This window comes from Hyperoodon ampullatus, assembly GCF_949752795.1.
Source record: "Hyperoodon ampullatus genome assembly, chromosome: 1".
Taxonomy (NCBI): Eukaryota; Metazoa; Chordata; class Mammalia; order Artiodactyla; family Ziphiidae; genus Hyperoodon; species Hyperoodon ampullatus.
In genome coordinates, this window is record NC_136914.1 from 213,575,845 (window position 1) to 213,595,149 (window position 19,305).

The 19,305-nt window shown below is 44.7% G+C and overlaps 1 protein-coding gene across 8 annotated transcripts in view; it reads right to left on the reverse strand.

Annotated features, from left to right (window-relative positions):
* Window positions 1–19,305, reverse strand: part of ABLIM1 (actin binding LIM protein 1) — a gene marked incomplete at both ends in the record, with an annotated part of 204,839 nt that overhangs the window by 95,592 nt on the left and 89,942 nt on the right. For all 8 annotated transcript variants that reach the window (XM_079705683.1, XM_079705695.1, XM_079705693.1 and 5 more), the window contains 2 exons: window positions 1,180–1,273; window positions 2,819–2,945. In XM_079705683.1, the coding sequence (XP_079561809.1) occupies window positions 1,180–1,273; window positions 2,819–2,945 (221 nt within the window). The remainder of the gene's footprint in view (window positions 1–1,179; window positions 1,274–2,818; window positions 2,946–19,305) is intronic.

The following is a 19,305-nucleotide window of genomic DNA, read 5'->3' on the forward strand; positions in this document are numbered from 1 at the left end:
TCAGAGGCAACCACATTGATAACACGTACTTCCTTATCTCCCAAATCCAATTAGCTGGACTAGGTCTCAGCACAGAGCCAACGTCAGCCCCCCTCCGCACTTCACGGACAGGAAGGCACTGCTGAGCTTGCTGTGGAATTAGGAAGGCTATCCCGAACTTGGTGAAACCCCACAGAAGCTGCCCAGTGACACCTTGGGGGACTCTCGGATTCAGTCCTGGGTCTCTGAAACATAGCCTGCTGGGAAGTTTGAATGAGGTGAAGTGGATTCAGTGCCCTGGTGTCTGCTGAAGCCATGTGACAAGTTGTTCAGGTACCTTCCAAGGACTCCACCGGGTGTCCTGACTCACCTCTGCTCAGTGCACATCCTCCGCCCTGAGACACGGGACGGGTGTGAGGCAATCTCTGCTTTTTCCATGGGAGTGTGTTAACACCCCACAGGCCTATGAGAAGCCAGGCAGTGACTCTCTGACCTCTGGCCTCATGTCCACAGGTGGCCCCGGCCCAGGAGGAGCTCGGCTCAGCCCAGAGGCAGAAGCTGGTGGGGCCGCTGCTGAGAAAGCAGGAACCAAGCTCCCTGGTGCGAGGCGGTCACACCTGAACTTGACAGGCTTCGGCTCAGCCTGGACCACAGGGCGTTCTGGGTCACACAGGATGCGGTTTTCTAAGGGTGGGGAAGTCAACGCCCTCACCTCTAATGACTCTTTCTTCTCTTAGCTTCAATTTGGAGCCACTGCTCCCTGAGTCTGTACACTCCCACATGTACACACAAGAGCACACACGTGTACACGCACACACAGACATGTGGGCACACATACGCACAGGTGTACCACCCATACACATGGCTCTAGCACGCTCTTCATTTCCTCTTTTCTAACCTCTAAAAAAAAGAACAGTTTAATATAACCTTTCCTACTACATAATTCCTAACAGACTCTTTTTCATTCTTTTTTTCCCTCAGATTCCCCATCCTTCCAGTTTCCACACGAGCACTCAGTAGGCAGTGCCTGAGAAGACAGTACCACACAGTAGTTCTCTAAGCGATGCGTCATCTACAACTACTTTTTCCTCCACATGCGAGAAAAAGATGGACAAAAAGTGGAAAAAGAGACCCCCGTGTAATTTCCAGGGCCTTGAGGAAGATGACGGTAGCTTTGAGGGAAGCCCATCTGTCACTTACCTCCAAGACCTTGCCAGTGATAAACTGGTGGCAGGCTTCACATTTCACCCCGAAGAGCCCCTGGTAGTCCTTTTCACAATACGGAGTGCCATCCCTGCAGGACAAAGAGCGTCAGCTCCCGAGAAGGCTGAGGGCAGGAAAGACACCCAGACCCCATTTCTCTCCGCCCTCCTGCACAGAACGGTAGCAGAAGCTATTTCTCTCCCACCCAGCACTCACATGTCTGGAGACCTGCTCAGACAGGGTCAAAGCCCACAAAACCAAATGATCCAGAGAGAACGCTGAGGTTCTCCAAGCCGTGTGGAAATAACAGCCAAATGGTTATGGCTGCTGATTCCTGGACTGCCTCAGACCTAACTAGCAAAAACCTGGAGTCTCTCTCTCTTGCAGCACCAGGCCAGATGGGCTTCAGCTGTGGTCCCAGGGTCCGTCTTCCTCAACCCCCACCAGCTCACTGACTCATATGCGTCCCAACAGCATGGAGACGCCAGCCCCTTAGCCCTCAGGGGCCCTAGGGGTCCAGGGCCTCTCATTCAGCCTCCTGCAACCTCCTTCATTTCCCTCAGGACACAGTGAAAAATATCATGTTCTATGTGTGCCATCGTATGGAAGAGTTAAAATGTGCCACTTCAGACAGCCCAGTTACCTAGCGCTGCACAACCGTCAGTGTTAAAGGCAGAGCATTTCTCTCTTCTTACTTTGGCTGTGCATCAGAATCACCTGTGCAGTTTCTCCCTTTCTAATACTGGGGTTTGCTTCACCCCAGACCTGCAGAATTGGATTTCTAGGGGGTGGGGCCTAAGCTACTTCTTTTGTTTGTTTCACTATATTCTGGTGTTAAATTCATTAAAATTTTTTTTGAATAGGTGCTGGTTGGAGACCATGTTTTAAAGTGAATAGGGGAACATTTTCCCTCACTGCCACTGGACTCTCCCCCTGCTCCATGCTCATTCTTTCCTCAATTTTTTTTTTTTTTTTTTTTTTTTTGGCCTGGTTGCACGGCATGTGGAATCTTAATTCCCTGACCAGGGATCAAACCCCGCACCCACTGCAGTGGAAGTGCGGAGTCTTAACCACCGAGGAAGTCCCTCCTCCTTAATTTGAAAGGTAACCACTGTAACTAGTTGTTGCAGGTTACATTAAACAAAAACAAAACCTTCACCTGCTCTATTATCTACACCAGCATCTGACTCTAATGAACCTATTCCCTGGTGGTCCTAATGGGCTCTGTGCCTAGACCCTGAGTGGTTTTTTTTTGGGGGGGGGGTGTCTACAAATATGTCTGAGACCTGGAAGGAGGGTAAAGGTTTACTAGTTCCAAATAGGAAAAAAAAATTAGCAAAAGTAAAATTACTAAATGCTTAATTGGTTACAACATACAGCCTACCGTTATGTCAGCTTCATTAATTGTTACATTAGGCAATGATGAATATTTCATTAAACTTAGAGTAGGCAACAATAGAAGAATAAAATTCTCTTCAAAAGTTTTATAGCAAAAAGTTCACATTGATTGTGGGATGTGAATGTCTTTCATTATGTCTGATGGGACGGGGTGGAGTCCCGGAGAGCAGGGCCCACAGAGGGCCCAGGACGGCCCCATCCCTGCTGAAAGGATGCACGCCCCAGGCCCCAGTCTTACTTGCTGATGTACTCCCCGGTGAGGACTTTCCCGCAGGACTTGCATTTAAAGCAACCCAAGTGCCACTGCTTTTCCAGGGCCAGGAGCGCCTGCCCGTTCTTGATATCTCGTCCACAGCCAGCACAATCTGGAAAAAAGTAGCCACCAGTGGTTACTCGACGCTTGTTTTGCTAAATCCAAGCATGCAGGCCTGCTCTGAACCCCAGTGTGCACCCATCACACACTCAATAAATATTTACTTAAGCACAATTTCATTCCGCGTTCTCTCCCTGCACGAAACCTTCCCCAGCAGACTCGCAGGCCCCATTCTCACACAGGATGGGAACGTCATAAACCTCCGTGGATCCAAGGGCATGGATGTCCTTCACCAGTTTATTTCCTTGGGGGTGATTTAAATACCCTCTGAGCTCCAGCTGGCGCAGAGAATATTTAATTATAGTGTCTTGGCTGTAATTTTAAGAAAGCTCTCATCGGCCTTTATTAATTGAGGGCACATGTGAGTAGCTAAGCACCACCCCCCATGCTGGATGCCTCTCTAACACTATGTATGGGACTCTTGGAAGGCTGCCCGTAAGTCTCAATTTTGTAAACAGGACTCTACTTCCTTATCAGCCTAAACCAGACTTTCGAAGATTTGTGATCATCAATTCAATGGCTTTTAATTCCTTAGCTTTCAATTCTCCGTGACAGGCTCCTGTGAAGCAGATAGAGGAGAAAGTGTTTCTTCATGGTAGAGTGTGTGGGCCCTGGAATGAGACGACCTGGTTCTGAACACCAGCTCATGTTGGCTAGCCACGTGACCCAGGCTGGTTCTCCCCTTTTCTAAGTCTTGGTTTCCTCATATGAAAGCCAGGATGCTATCAGTGCCTGTCTCAAGTTCTCTGATGAGGAATCAATGAAATAAAGGACTTAGAGCTCTATAAACATTTGCTATTATTACAATTGCCCTTATTCTGATTATTAAAAACATAGTTGTTAGGGAAATGGAATATTTAAGAGAACCCAGAAGAATGTACAGGCGTACCCCATTTTATTGTGTTTCACTTTACTGTGCTTCAAATAGAATGCGAATTGAAGGTTTGTGAAGTCTATTGGCGCCATCTTTCCAAAAACATTTGCTCACTTTGTGTCTCTGTGTCATTTTGGTAATTCTCCTAATTTTTCGAACTTTTTCATTATTATTACGTTTGTAATGGTGATCTGTGATCAGTGATCTTTGATATTCCTGCTAAGTCTCGCTGAAGGCTCAGATGATGGTTAGCATTTTTCAGCAGTAAGGTATTTTCTAATTCAGGTATGTACATTGCTTTTTTACATATAATGTTTTGCACACTTAATAGACTACAGAATGGTGTAAATATAACTTCCATATGCACTGGGGAACCAAAAAAATTCATGTGACTCATTTTATTGCTGTATTTGCTTTATTGTGGTGGTCTAGAACTGACCCCACCGAATAGGCAGCATCTCCGAGGTCTGCCTGTAAATTGGTACAACCTTTCTGTAAAGCAATTTCTGTAAAATCAACGTACCTGAGAAAGTGAAAGAAAGCACTGTTGGCACGTTGCTCATGATGTCCCCAACTGATCACAAAAAACACTCACGGAATAAAGAAATGTGCAGACAAGGCCTCTCCGTACACAAAATGATTACACACACCCCTTTTCTGACCACATCTGTGACTGCTGCTCCTGTACTAAGAATGACATTTCTAGCCTAACTTGAATTCTCTCTCCTTCTAGAAAAACTTCCCTAACAGTATCCAGCACAAGCCCAAACCCTATAAAAAGTTCCTCTAAATGTCATTCAGAGATAGCTCACAATTCTTCTTGTTTTCTCCCTTGCTGTGGTTTGTTAAGTACACTTGACTTTTTTTTTTTATTGACTACACGTGTGCTTCTGGTGACCTCTGGTCAGTGGGTATTTACATAACCTTTATATTCAGCAATTTCATGTCTAAGATTTTATTCTACAAATACATTTGCAAAAGAATGTGCATGTGAGTGTATGTGTATGTCTATCCCCTGAAGAATATATATTCATCTTCTACTGCATTTTTGTAACAATAAAACTGAAAATAGCCTATGTGGACATTAACGAGAAACTGGTTACATTGATTACAGTATGGTCAATAATAGAATACTACATACCATTGAAACAAATGAGGTAGATTTGTGTGCTGACATGGAAAGATGTCCAAAATAGATTGAGTATAAAAAAAAAAGCAAGCTGTAAAACAGTATGCATAACGTAAGCTCATATATATATATATTTTTTTTTGCGGTACACGGGCCTCTCACTGTTGTGGCCTCTCCCGTTGTGGAGCACAGGCTCCGGACGCGCAGGCTCAGCGGCCATGGCTCACGGGCCCAGCCGCTCCACGGCATGTGGGATCTTCCCAGACCAGGGCACACACCCGTGTCCCCTGCATTGGCAGGCGGACTCTCAACCACTGTGCCACCAGGGAAGCCCATAAATACAATTTTTAAAGGTCAGGAGCGCAGTACGGATGTAAGATGAACTGGCAGGTTTTAATCCAAGGGAATTGAATATTTTCTTCATTCTTCTGATTAGATTATGCCCACTAGGTGGCAATAAGGATTTAAAATAATACGGAAGACGCTGGTTGATAGAATTTTTAAAGCAGAAAATAAACCTTAGAGATGGGTTTTCAATTCTACAATGGAAGACAGTCAGGCTCAAGGTCGGTGGAGCTGTTTGGTATCTCCCCTGCATAGCACTGGGGTTGAGGGAGATCAAAGGTGCGAGGACCGCGAGAGGGCTGGCTTTAGGATTAGGAAGACTTGGGCACTAGCTCGGAAAAGTTATTCTCTCTGACCCCTCATTTCTTCATCTGGGAAATGCTGACCCGCTTCTCAGGTTGCTGCGAGGAAGAGAAACTCTGCGTCGTGAAGTGCTTCGTATAACACTTAGAATGCTTGGTACCTGTTGGGCGCTCCCCTTTCCTTGGTAGGGGCTGATGGGACTAGGAACCAGGTTTCTTGATTCTGTCTTGCTGTTTTTATTTATTTTATTTTATTTATTTATTTTTTTGCGGTACGCGGGCCTCTCACTGTTGTGGCCTCTCCCGTTGCGGAGCACAGGCTCTGGACGCTCAGGCTCAGCGGCCATGGCTCACGGGCCCAGCCGCTCCGCGGCATGTAGGATCTTCCCGGACCGGGGCACGAACCTGCGCTGCCTGCATCGGCAGGCGGACTCTCAACCACTGCACCACCAGGGAAGCCCAATTCTGTCTTGCTGTTTTTATAAGCACATTAATGCCCAGATACCCCAGAGCTCTGACAGCAGCTGAGAGAATTTGAGTGCAATAATGACCTCTCTGAGCATTCTGCACTGAGGGCTTTGGTGAACCAGGCATCGTGGGAGCGTTTTATAGACATGGCGTATACTCTTCAGTAGTTGTTTTTCACAATCTTTACTATCCCTCACAGTCATGGAGTCAAAGTGCCTTGCAGTCTGGAGGCCTCTGACCTCACAGGTGGTGTCCCGAACCTCTCAGATCCTCCATGCCCTGCAGTGTTCCACGGAGGACACACGTTCTACAACTGATCTTGATATGTTTCATGAAGAAGCATTCACTGAGTGTGACCACCTACAGCCAGCCAGCTGGTGAAACTGGGCTGGAAGTAGAGGCTGGGGATGAGGCTCCTCCATCCCAAACCTTAAGACATAAATCAAGCAAATCAGCAAAAATGGCCTCCTGGAAAGTAGGATACTGGCCCAGCTGATTCAAAGTATTCCAGTGTACTCCACAGAGGTTACCCATTCGTTCCTTTCTGGACAAAACTTTATACTCTCCTTAAGCCTGATGTCACACTGGGGAAAGTGGAACAGATGCTGAGATAAAAAGATGGGTGCTGATGGTTTGTGTCTCCTATGCTCATTTCAACTAAGCTCTTTTATAAAGCACAAAATGTCCTCGTCTCTATCTTCATGTTTTTCAGCTGCTGAGAAAATTGTTTCCACATCACGGAAGCAGCTGCTGATAAATATAGAAAGCTGGTGATTGGCACTGGAATTACTGCCAAATCAGAAATAAGTAAATATGGAGCAGCATCGAGGAAATCAAACCCTCTAGCAACTCGCTGGCCTTCTATCAGGGATGCACAACGACCCAATGTGAAAACAGAAGCAACTTCCAACAGCCTTAAACACTCTGCCCCCAAGCCTTTCATTCTTGGCACAGGAGCCAAGAGAAAAGCAGGGATTTGGCTACTTATGTCCAAGTTAAACTAATATCCATGTACACACCTGGTTCCATATTTATATCATTTTGTTCAAAGTTAATAAATAGCCTTGAGAATAGGGATCCTGTCTGTCTCCTTTAACCTCTCTCTCTCTCTCTTTTTTTCTTTTTTGGCATAGGGCCATGGACCCCTGGGCTTCTAAAGTACTTAAGTTGAAGAAGGTGACAAATGGCTCTCTGGAAGGAAACCTGTGTTCTCATCATGCTAAGAAATATGTCATCACTTGGGCTGCCTTTAAGATCCTGTCAGCCTGGATACCTATGCTCTTTTTAAGAACGGTCTCTGCCTTCCTAGAATTTCCCATTTGGAAAGGGTAAGAGCCAAAAAGATGTCTTACTCTGTGAAGATGATTTTCTGGAACAGAAGGCTGAGGAATGGAGCTACAGAAAAGGGAACTTCGTGGTAACTGAATTCCCAACCATCCCTGCCTTCCCAGGCTTCTGTCATGCCTAGCACCATCAGTGGAGGTGGAAGCTGCCATTCACAGTAGCCACCCATCTGCGACCAAAGCTTCTAGAATATGGAATGGGACTTTTCCTAGTGTCCTGAAATTTTGGGCTATGTATCATCTTAGAGCTGAAAACAATGATGATAAATTTTCCATCTTCCAGAGCAGGTTGCTAGGAATATCCTTGCCGGATTTACCAAAAGATAGTAAAATTTATCTGATGACTCTCAACCCCTACTGCCTCCCTACCTCTGAAATCAGAAATTCACAAAGGCATAGAGGAGAGTGGGCAGGGAGCTGTCCACACAGCAGGAATGGGGTGTTCCCTCCCCTCTGCTGTGAGAGGGATTAGAGGACCTTGGTGGGGGGGGACCGGCCTCCCGCTCCCCACCTAGATGTTTACTGAGTGGGGATGCTCAGGCCCTGGTGCTCCTGTGGATCCATGAGAAGCTTGATGTTAGAGTTCTTGGGACAAATTGACTGGACTGTCCTGGAGCTTGGTACCGTTCATGAACAAAGAGTCTGGAGCCTGCTAAGTCTGGAAGATTCGGAAGGCAGGAAGCTGGCTGGAGCCCCTCCTCTTGATGGCAGGCTAAGGAGAAGACAGAAGTAGGAGAGGTGTGCATGGCCACCATTTGGCTCACCGGGGATGCACCTGTGTCCTGTGGGTGGTACCCATGCCCAAGCATCTTGAATGAACCCACCTGAGAAAGCTGCCTGCCAGGCATTAGTAAGAGCTTATGAGGAGCAGGACCCGAGGCTGGGGAGGATGGAGGGGGTTTGTTGAAACAGGATAGCCAGAAATTGCACACTTTCGTCAAGGAACTCAAAATGGGTCCTATTAGGGCTTCCCTGGTGGCATAATGGTTGAGAATCCGCCTGCCGATGCAGGGGACACGGGTTCGTGCCCCGGTCTGGGAAGATCCCACATGCCGCAGAGCGGCTAAGCCCGTGAGCCATGGCCTTTGAGCCTGCGCATCCGGAGCCTGTGCTCCGCAGCGGGAGAGGCCACGACAGTGAGAGGCCCGTGTACCGCAAAAAAAAAAAAAAAGGGTCCTATTAAAAATTCTCCCTAGAGTTAGCTGAAAGACAACAGTTATAACACCTTGTCCTCCGTACCTCTAATCCCCCTCCCCTCTGCCCGGACTCCCAAGGAGCCACAAGCAGGGCAGGAAGGAGTAAAGAAGTAGAAGAGGCTGTGCCCCCTCCTCATTGCAGGTCTCCTACTTGGGTCCGGCCTGAGCTGGGAAAAGGGTGCAGCTCTGATGTGGATGTGAGAATAAAGTTTTCGACTATACTGGACTTTTAAGAGCTGAAAGTCACCAGAAAGCTGTGGGATCTGCCTAAGATGTTATTAAGGGTGAGAAAGGGAGCAACAGAAAAAAATAAGACTACTGTGTTGTCCCACTAGTGTTCTGGCCCATTCTATACGCTGACTGCACAACTCACAGGGATTAAGGACTTCAGGGGCCAAGGGACCTGGGGTCAAATTCCAGCTCTGACACGGAACCAAGGGACCTTGGGCAAGCTAGGTAACACTGGGCTTCAGTTTCTTCATTTGTAAAATGGGCAGATTAACAAGACCTACCTTCTGGGGCTGTCATGAGAGTGGAGGGAACATGTGTGTAACCCCCCAGCAGAGTGTCAGGCACATGGTAAACAATCAATGTCTGTCCTCACACCTGCAATCATCTCAGAAAACCTACATTTCATCTTCCCCTTAACAAATAACCAAGACCCACTGTGAGCCTGTGGAAAAGGCATTTTGGTTTCTCTGGTTCCACAATCATCATCGTCCTATTAACATTATTATTATTATTTTATTTATTTATTTATTTTTACGGTACGCAGGCCTCTCACTGTTGTGGCCTCTCCCATTGCGGAGCACAGGCTCTGGACGTGCAGGCTCAGCGGCCATGGCTCACGGGCCCAGCCGCTCCGTAGCATGTGGGATCTTCCCAGACCAGGGCACGAACCAGTGTCCCCTGCATCGGCAGGCGGACTCTCAACCACTGCGCCACCAGGGAAGCCCTAACATTATTATTGTTGTTGTTATTATTCATCCTTTAACTTTTAAAAGATCTTGAATACCTCATCTCAGTCCTCCCTTAGGGCTCCCGCTAACCTGGAGGGACAGTGATTATCTACACAAAGTTCCAGAGGGACTCTAAGGACTTTTGGTGTGAAAGTTTCATTTTGCACACAGGACAGTAAGGCCAGGGTGGGCCCAAGCTTGGCACAAGGTCACACAGATAAACAACTTCCCATTAACTGCAGAGTGGAAATCTACTGTTCTCACATGCACTTGAACATGAACCCAGGCCTTTACAGGGCTTTTCTGGGTTTAAAGCGCCAACCACACATTTGTTCCCCTGGTCATTGCCTCTTCTGCTGTCAATGAGCAAAAACAGCCATCATGGAGCTGCAGCATGAGGTTCCCTTGTGGGTACAGAGAATTATCATAAAAATAACATAAATCTTAAGAGGGACTAGAGAGAGACTTCACTCATTTAATGGATACTTGCTGAGATACTGAGATGTTATAAAATGTCCAAAGAGATTTTAAGTCAATTCAGAGTATTTGCTTCCTTTACCATAAAGTTTTAAATATTAAGAATAAAAAGATCAAGTTTCAGTATTGATACTGTTGCCCATATAAGTTCCAGAAAATTCAAGCTTCCCCTGGAATCCCTCTTTAAAAATGAGAATAAAAAAAGAAACTCTAGTTGTCATCAACCAAGATTAGCACATAAGTTCATGGCTATACATGTGGATGAAAAATAGACACAAAATCATTTCAGATATAGGGTTTTTTTTTTGTTTCTGTTTCAAGACACATCACTTACTATATACTGTTGAGTCTTTCACACTGAACTCATAACCAACAACACTATAACTCATAACTGAAGGAAGCTTTTGTCGCACACATATTTTCTCCATAAGACACCTCACCGCCTTCTGGGAATGAACAGTAGCCAGCCGGGTGTTTTGTTGTTGTTAATTTAAATCTATTATGGATGAATGTTATATATACCTTTTGCATGTTGAATGTACACATTCTTAGAAAGGAACAATGTGTCTGAGACATCACTCCATGTCAAAAACTGCACATCATTAGTTACCAACTTTGAGTTTTCCTCATTCTAGCCTAGGAGATGTGGCAGAAGAAAAGAAAAAAATTTTTAAAAGCCTACAAGATCCATCCCAGACACATCTACTTCAGCAGAAAGAAGACACACCAGGCAAACCAAAAAAAATACACTGAAAACAGACATAGGTTGTTATTAATAGAAAGTAGAATAAGATTTTGGAGACCCTATAAAATATTCAAGTGGTGTCCTTTTCTTTTTTTTTTTTTTTTTGCGGTATGTGGGCCTCTCACTGTTGTGGCCTCTCCCATTGCGGAGCACAGGCTCCGGACGCGCAGGCTCAGCGGCCATGGCTCACGGGCCCAGCCGCTCCGCGGCATGTGGGATCCTCCCGGACCGGGGCACGAACCCGTGTCCCCTGCATCAGCAGGCGGACTCTAAACCACTGTACCACCAGGGAAGCCCAAGTTGTATCCTTTTAACAGACTGTTAACTAGAGGCACTTTATCCCTGGCCAGGAGTCAATATAAGGAGCTTTAAGGAAAACAAACAAACAAAACCCCCCAATTTAAGTTCCAGGGTTTGGCTAACTTGAATCCTGAATTTAATGACATCATATATTGTCATTCAATGTCTCCCACAGGGTGTGGATTTCCCATGACCTTGTGTAATAAAATGGTGAATGCAGAATACCAGAGAACAGCTGTTCTACCCCAAAAGAGAGAAAGTGGAGACAAGGGAAGTGTGACCTGAACATGGGTCAGATTCTGTGAGGTCAACAAGCTGCCTTTGACACGAGCTTTCAACACGTCTGATCAGCCTCTGGCACGTGGATTCCTTTGTGGGAACAACTGTGGGAGGCACGTAGTGGCTGCCCACCCTAGACAGGACAGATGTTTTCAGTTTGCTAAGGGTCGCATCCCTCCCTAGGGTCTAAATGTCCACTGCCACCTGTTTTCACGCTTGAACTGAGCATATGCACCTATGTTACCAGCCTGGCCCTTTTTTGTAGGCCTTTGAATTTGTAACCCATCAATTTAAAAAAATCCAGACATTCCTTATGCTATACAGGCCTCTCACTGCCGTGGCCTCTCCCGTTGCGGAGCACAGGCTCCAGACGCGCAGGCTCAGCGGCCATGGCTCACGGGCCCAGCCGCTCCGTGGCATGTGGGATCTTCCCAGACCAGGGCACAAACCCGTGTCCCCTGCATCGGCAGGCAGACTCTCAACCACTGTGCCACCAGGGAAGCCCTATTTTTTTTTTCTTTAATAAGACTTGGCTTACAGTTTTAACATCGTTAAGGTAGAAGGGGTTTGGGGTTTGGGTATTTGAAAACCCTTCCTTGACTAAAAAGGCCACATCATTTAGTAGTGATAAGAGCGTCCATCTAGCAAGTGTACACCATTGAATGTCTGATCTTCACCTGTGCTGCTCAGTGTTGTCAAGTTCCAACCAGACATCTGAGTTGACAACTACTGACTGACCACAATCCGTGTCGAGTTACTGACATGAGTCTGCAATTTTCTTTTCTAGCATGTCACGGCAAATTCCATGGGCATGAGGTCAGCAAAAGAAAAGACAGATAGAGGGCAAAATGCAAATGTGTTAGGCTAAGCACTTTTCAAGAATTAGTTTTTTAAGTACTTTTTAACTTCTGAAATTCTACGCTGCCATTTGCCAAAAAGCAATACATGGGGTCACGAGACAAATACTAGTTGGGGCTGAGGGGAATTGGAACATTCATATTTATTTATATTCAAATAGGTGCAGTGTATTTGCCATCTTATGGCTCTCAATAATTTATATCTAAATTCACTAAAAATGATGCAGAATTATTTTAAAAGGTTGTGGGCTGCCTGAATATGTAATCTTGAACCAGACTTTGCAAAATCACCTACGTCCTTGCCTAGGTTAGCTGCTCCCTTTGCTATCTTGATGGCCATGATGGAAACATCACAAGCCAGAGGGGCCTCTGATCTGCTATTTTAGGTGAAGGTTCTTGTTGTCTTGGGAAAGCAGTATTGCACAACAAACAAGTTTTCATGGGCCATAGCAGCAGCAGATTATCAGCCTCATCAGGAAAGTTGTAGGCAGGACCAGGAACAGTCACCTTCTGAGCCCTCTATTATCTAATATTTGGCAGTCAATCCCATCTTTCCTTCTTTTAAAGTGTATATTATATATACTTATAGCTTTGGTCATAATTTTTATAAATACAGACCATTTACACATTTGAAACTTCCAATTCTAACCCCTGAGCCAGTGGTCACAGAATTCCGATAGGAGTATTACGAATTCTCAAGGTCAAGAAGCCCCCTCCTGGGCTTCCCTGGTGGCGCAGTGGTTGAGAGTCCGCCTGCCGATGCAGGGGACACGGGTTCGTGCCCCGGTCCGGGAAGATCCCACATGCCGCGGAGCGGCTGGGCTCGTGAGCCATGGCCGCTGAGCCTGCGCGTCCGGAGCCTGTGCGCCACAACGGGAGAGGCCACAACAGTGAGAGGCCCACGTACCGCAAAAAAACAAAAAACAAAAAAAAAGAAGCCCCCTCCTTTAATTAGCATTGGGTGTGTTTTTTCTCATATTCATGACCAGGATCTGAATAGGAAATTTCATTAAAAGGAGCCAGATTGTTTGCCTTTCCTCTCCATTAATTGGTTATGAATCTATTAAGCAGGAGTTGAATGGAAGGAATTCTGACACATGCTACAACATGGACGAGCCTTGAAAACATTATGCTAAGTGGAAGAAGCCAGAAACAAAAGGCCACACTTGTATGATGCCATTTATGTGAAATGTCCAAAATAGGTGAATACACAGAAACAGAAAGCAGATTGGTAGTTCCTAGGGGCTGGGAGAAGGGGTGAGCTGGGGGTAACTGTTTAATGGGTACAGAGTTTTCTTTTGGGGTGATGAAAATGTTTTGGAAATAGAAGTGGTGGTTGGACAATGTTGTGAATGTACTTAAACATTCACTTTAAAATGGTTCATTTTATGTTATGTGAATTTCAGTCAAAAAAATCTGTACCAAGAAGGTTTGCCCTTATACTGATTTCCTTAATTAAGCTGTAAACTTTAACCTGGTGAGGAGATTCACGATAAATCTTTAACTGGCTCTGGTCACCCAGCAAACCGGGCTCTTGCCAAAGAGGAAATCATACTTGAGTTTTACGTCAGTTTCTCAGATCCAGTACTCATTAGCCAACATCAGCTCACTGACTCTATTCCAAAGATAGAAAGAAGAAAAGAAAGGGTAGAATGTCAGTTTCAGTACTTTCCTCATGTGACCAGTCACTTAATACATACACAGCTGAAGGTCACAGCAAGGGCAAACTGCAGTGAGACTTCAGTCTAGAATGGGCCTTTTATTTATTTATGTACTTATTTTTTTGTTTGTTTTTTTATAAATTTATTTTTATTTATATTATTTATTTTTGGCTGCGTTGGGTCTTCGTTGCTATGCACGGGCTTTCTCTAGTTGCAGGGAGCAGGGGCTACTCTTCGTTGTGGTACGTGGGCTTCTCATTGCAGTGGCTTCTCTTGTTGCAGAGCGGGCTCTAGGTGTGTGGGCTTCAGTAGCTGTGGCACACGGGCTTAGTTGCTCCACAGCATGTGGGATCCTCCCGGACCAGGGCTCGAGCCCATGTCCCCTGCATTGGCAGGTGGATTCTTAATCACTGCACCACCAGGGAAGTCCCTTTTTAAAATTTTTTTTAAATTTAACACTATTTTTATTTTTGATGTGCTTTGGTTTTAAATAGGTAATACATACACATAGTTAAACATTTTTTTTTTCATGTAGTAAAAATAATTCCTTTCCTTCCCTATCTCCCTGCTACCACTCCCTTTCTTCTGGAGATAAACACTAAGAGTAATTTCTCAGTATCCCTCTGAGGACAGGCTATAGGAATATACAACTATAGATGTACACAGCAGCCCTTTGAACAGCTAAATCTTTACTGCTGCTGAAAAATTAAACTGGGGAATAACCACGCTTCCAATCATTAAAATTCTAGTTTTACTGGTAAGTTGTCAGAAGGTGTGGGTCTTATTACATAAAAGACGTATCTAGTGAAATGAAAACAGCAAATAACAAAATACCATTAACTTGCCAACCACTGAAACATTTTTTTGTACCCATTTTCCCTTTTTGCCCCTTAGTTGGACCCATTCCCTATAAGGTGGGAACTTTTCTTCCTTTCTTGCAACCGAGATGATCCAGGTTCTGGTTAAGTGAAAAGATATGTCACTCTGGGATCTTTATGTCTGACTCATAATTGTAACAGGTTTCAGTCTGAAAAATCTAAATATTAATGTTCCTTTTTGTGACATACCTTGTCCTCCTGCGATGAATCTTTGGCTACTATGTCAATTCCAAACTCTCTCAACAGTCTAATCCGTACCCAGTAGAGCAATATTGGAACTGCCATGTCAGGTTAGACCCTGTCCTTCCAGGCCAGGGGCTGGCACCCTAAGTGCCCAGACAGGTGAGGCCTCTCTAACCTCACACTCAAAGTTGGGAAATACATTCCCTGACCCTTCTACCGAAAAAAAACCCCAAAGTCAAAAAAACCTTGTGATGCTGTCATCAGCCAAATTATCTAAAGCAATAGTTCCTTCCCCTTTTATTAAATAAGAGGAAAAACTTGTAAATAAGATGAGAAAATGAACATTTAAACATGCCGATACACCTTGCCCTCATGCACCCAAGCTGTACTATGTAATTTTACAAAACCACAAAAGCCATTGTCACCATCGTCATTCAAGTAGCATTCAGAACTCAACATTCCAGACCTGGGAGCTGAGATTTATTACCTGAAAGGCTCTCCTGGGATGGTATCAATTTACCCACTAAATGAACGTTCATGTACTTGCTGTGTGCACAGTGCTATTCTTAGGGGAAAAAAAATAAAAGAGCTTGTCATTAGGTAGCTCATAGTCTGGTTGGAGAGAAAAAGATGCAAAGAGCTAGGGGAGCTATGCGGTAATAACTGTCACAATAGAAATGCAAAGCACAGCTTTGGCCGGGACACCTGTGAGCTGGCCCTGTAGCCAGGGAGCCTAAGCAAATTCAAAGCTTTCAATCTTTTGTGTGACACTCAAAAGAACAAATGATGTTTGATGAGAAGGCACATGACCAAAATGCTATGGGAAGAATTTATGCGAAGTTGTACACGTGTCTATAGCACTTAGAGCAAAATCCAGAAGCATATCCACCAAAATGTTAATAGAGGTAATCTCATTGTGATGGGATTTCGGGTGATTTTCATCTCCTTTGTACTTTTCTGTAAAATTTGTATTGTTTTACAATGACCACTTAAACCCATTTAAAAAGAGAAGATGGTTATTAGCTCTGTTTAGAGATAAAGATGGCTTTGATTCAATTTCTGGAATGTTTATCTAGGATTTTAATGTGCTAGACCTTGTATAAGAGAGAAAGACAGCAGGGTCCTTATCTTTAATGAGTTCATTAACTTGGTGGTGGAGGTGGGCACACATTTAAACAATTAAAATGCAACAGGTTATGTACCAATGTTGGTTTTTTAATTGTGACAAATGTATCACCGTTAATACATGATGTTAACTATGCAGTAAAGAATTTGGCTGGTGCCAGGAACACAGTAGGTGCTCAAAGAAATGCTCATTGAATGAATGAATGACATCCATATCTTTCTTTGACATAGTCCTTTCATTCATCTTCCTCACCTTTTCTCACAGCCATTACCTGTACCCACAACCAATGGTCTCCCCAGCTCTGATCACTGATGTCAAATCACTGATTTTGCACACCACTATTGCCATTACCACCTTAATCTTTCTAGAACATTGTTTTCATCTGGTTGTCCTCCAGGTTAAGCCAAGCTCCACATTGCCAAACTCCTCAAAGCCTCCAGAGACCTGGTGCCCTTGCTCTAACTTTCCAGCTTTTCTTCTCAGGACGTGGAAGAACAAAGCCTTTGTTCTGTTTGGGTTCCCCCTGTGCTGTTTTTACAAGTACCCTCCCCACATTTAGACTGTCCTCCCATGTAGTAGTATCTTACTTAATTCCCATAACAACCCTTAGGAGTAGCTATTTTCTGATTTTCAGATGAGAGCATGAAGGTTCTGAGACATCCAATAGCTTGTCCACGACTTCATGGCTAGGAAGAAGCAGGACCAGGAGTGAAACCCAAGCACTCTGAAAGGTAGAGCCCACATTTGAAACCAGCATGCTACGCTCTCTTCTGTTCCTTTCTGATTCTAAATTATCTCTCAGCTCAAGTTCTAGTCTCGTAACTTCCTTAAAGAACAATGGTTAACATTTGGATGAGCTTATTAGGTTTCATGAATCTTTTAAGTACTTTACTTATATGATCCCCACAACAACCCAATGAGAAAGGAACAATTATTATTATTATTTTTTTAATTCATTTATTTATTTTTGGCTGCCTTGGGTCCCCGTTGCTGTGTGTGGGCTCCTCATTGTGGTGGCTTCCCTTGTCACGGAGCATGGGCTTCGGTAGTTGTGGCACGCGGTCTCAGTAGTTATGGCACACGGGCCCAGCCACTCTGCGGCATGTGGGATACTCCCGGACCAGGTCTTGAACCCATGTCCCCCGCACTGGCAGGCAGATTCCCAACCACTGCACCACCAGGGAAGCCCGAGAAAGGAACTATTATTGTTTCCCATTTTATAGGCAAAGAAACGCTGGCAGAGATTGAGTTCTCAAGGCCACACAGCCTGTATGTGGTAGAACTGGGATAAAAACCAGCCATCAATCTGTCCAGAACCCATACTCTTTAGCAGAGGCCTGCCAAGCCTCCTCTGCCATCCTATCCTACTGGAAGGAAGTGTCTCAAGAAGGTGGGGCTGATCTGTTTTGAAGACCTTGCCGCAAAACCCATCACCATGAGTCAAAACCCAACAATCCATGGGTTGTATGTGTGCACGTGTTCCTGCCTTCACAATAGGTTTTACATATTGGTGGAAAATATCAAATGAACAGAAAAGACAGGCACCATGAACGGTAGAGTGAAAAACGCACAGTCACAAAAAGCAAAGATTGTCCTACACAAAAATTCAGAAGTCAATGCCTGAACAGTAAGTTTTTGTTTTATAAGTAGTCAGTACTTTTATCTATTTACTTATTTAATCCTACGAGGTAGGTACCTATTGCCATCCCATTTGATGGAAGAGGACATGGAGGATGGAGAGGTCAGGAGACGGCTAGAGCCAGAGCCTGACCCAGGCAGTCAGATGCCAGCGTCAGATCATCACCACTCCACCTATTGTAGGTGCCTCAGCAGACAATCCCACTCAACCTGCAAATGTTTTTTTGAGAGAGAACATAGATAAAAGAAAAATTATCTTGCAACTATTAAAAGCTATTGAACCAAATAGAAAAGTAAAATAATTGAAAAATTCTTCCTCCCCTTTGAAAACATGCACATGACTGTTTATCTGAAATGATTTAAATTCAGTCCAAGCACAGCATTTGCCCCAATACCTTAGGAGTTCCAATTGCAGTTGGAACAATGGCAATGCTGTACAGAGGGGTAAAGGAGAGGAAGATGGGTTTGGATGTATGTGTGGGGGGTGTTCATCGCATCAATCTGCCAAACCCACACACAATCAGACACGCTGTGAAATGGAAAGGGTGATCGTAGACAGCAACCCACTTCTGTTCGGATGCCTGAAATACACCAGAGCCGTGCAGGAAGCAACATCCAAACCCGATTCCCTACCCTCTAGGTTGTCACACACAGACTCCCCCTCACCAGGATCCTTACACCACAAGAACCAGTCCCTCAATTACTGGCAGATACATGAAGAATGGAGTGAAGTTAGGCCTTAAAGGCCTAAACTTCTGGGAGAGCATCATGCTTTCTGGACATACATTTTTATTTCTAAAGAATGAATCAGCTAGACATGGGCAATTGATTTTTTTTTATCAATGATAAAAAAAGTTTAATTAATGTTCATTGTAACCCTGTGAGGCAATGTTTACTATTATCTCCATGCTATATAATGTTTGTTGCTTATTTTGAATTCAAATTGCATTAGACTGGGTGCAGCAACAGTTTTTACTAATTCAAGGGCAATAATCTTTAATTGAAGTAGTTTGTTTCTATGAATAACTTCCTGATGGTTTCTATTCACCAAACCTTGCTACACCAGGGAGGCAACTGTGGCACGTAGAAAGCACACAGCCCTTGCAGGCAGACACTTGAGTAAATCTGCAGACAAGTCAGGTCACTGCTCCAAGGCTCAGCAACCCCCATCTTTGGAAATCAGAGAGTGATACCTACATTGTGAAATAAATATCTGGGACAGTAACATGGCATCTGGAGCCTGGGTTTGTATCCCAGCTCTACCACTGTGTAACCTTGGGCAAATTATTTAACCTCTATGGCCCTTTGTTTCTTCATCTGTGAAAAGGGGATAGTTTTAGTACCAAGCTATAGGGTGGTTTTGAGGATTAAATGAGTTAAAATTTGTACACCAGCTACACAGTGCCTGTTCACAGTGAGTACTACGCAAGTGTTTTAAGAAGAAAATAAAATAAAGGTGAGAAGAGTTACTGTAATGTGGAAGAAAGCACCAAACAGAGTACCCAAGACATCACAGGCACTCCACGGGGATGTCTCCCTAAATTAGAGCAACACAGATATGGTGGCCCCTGAGTGGCCGAAATTGCACCTCT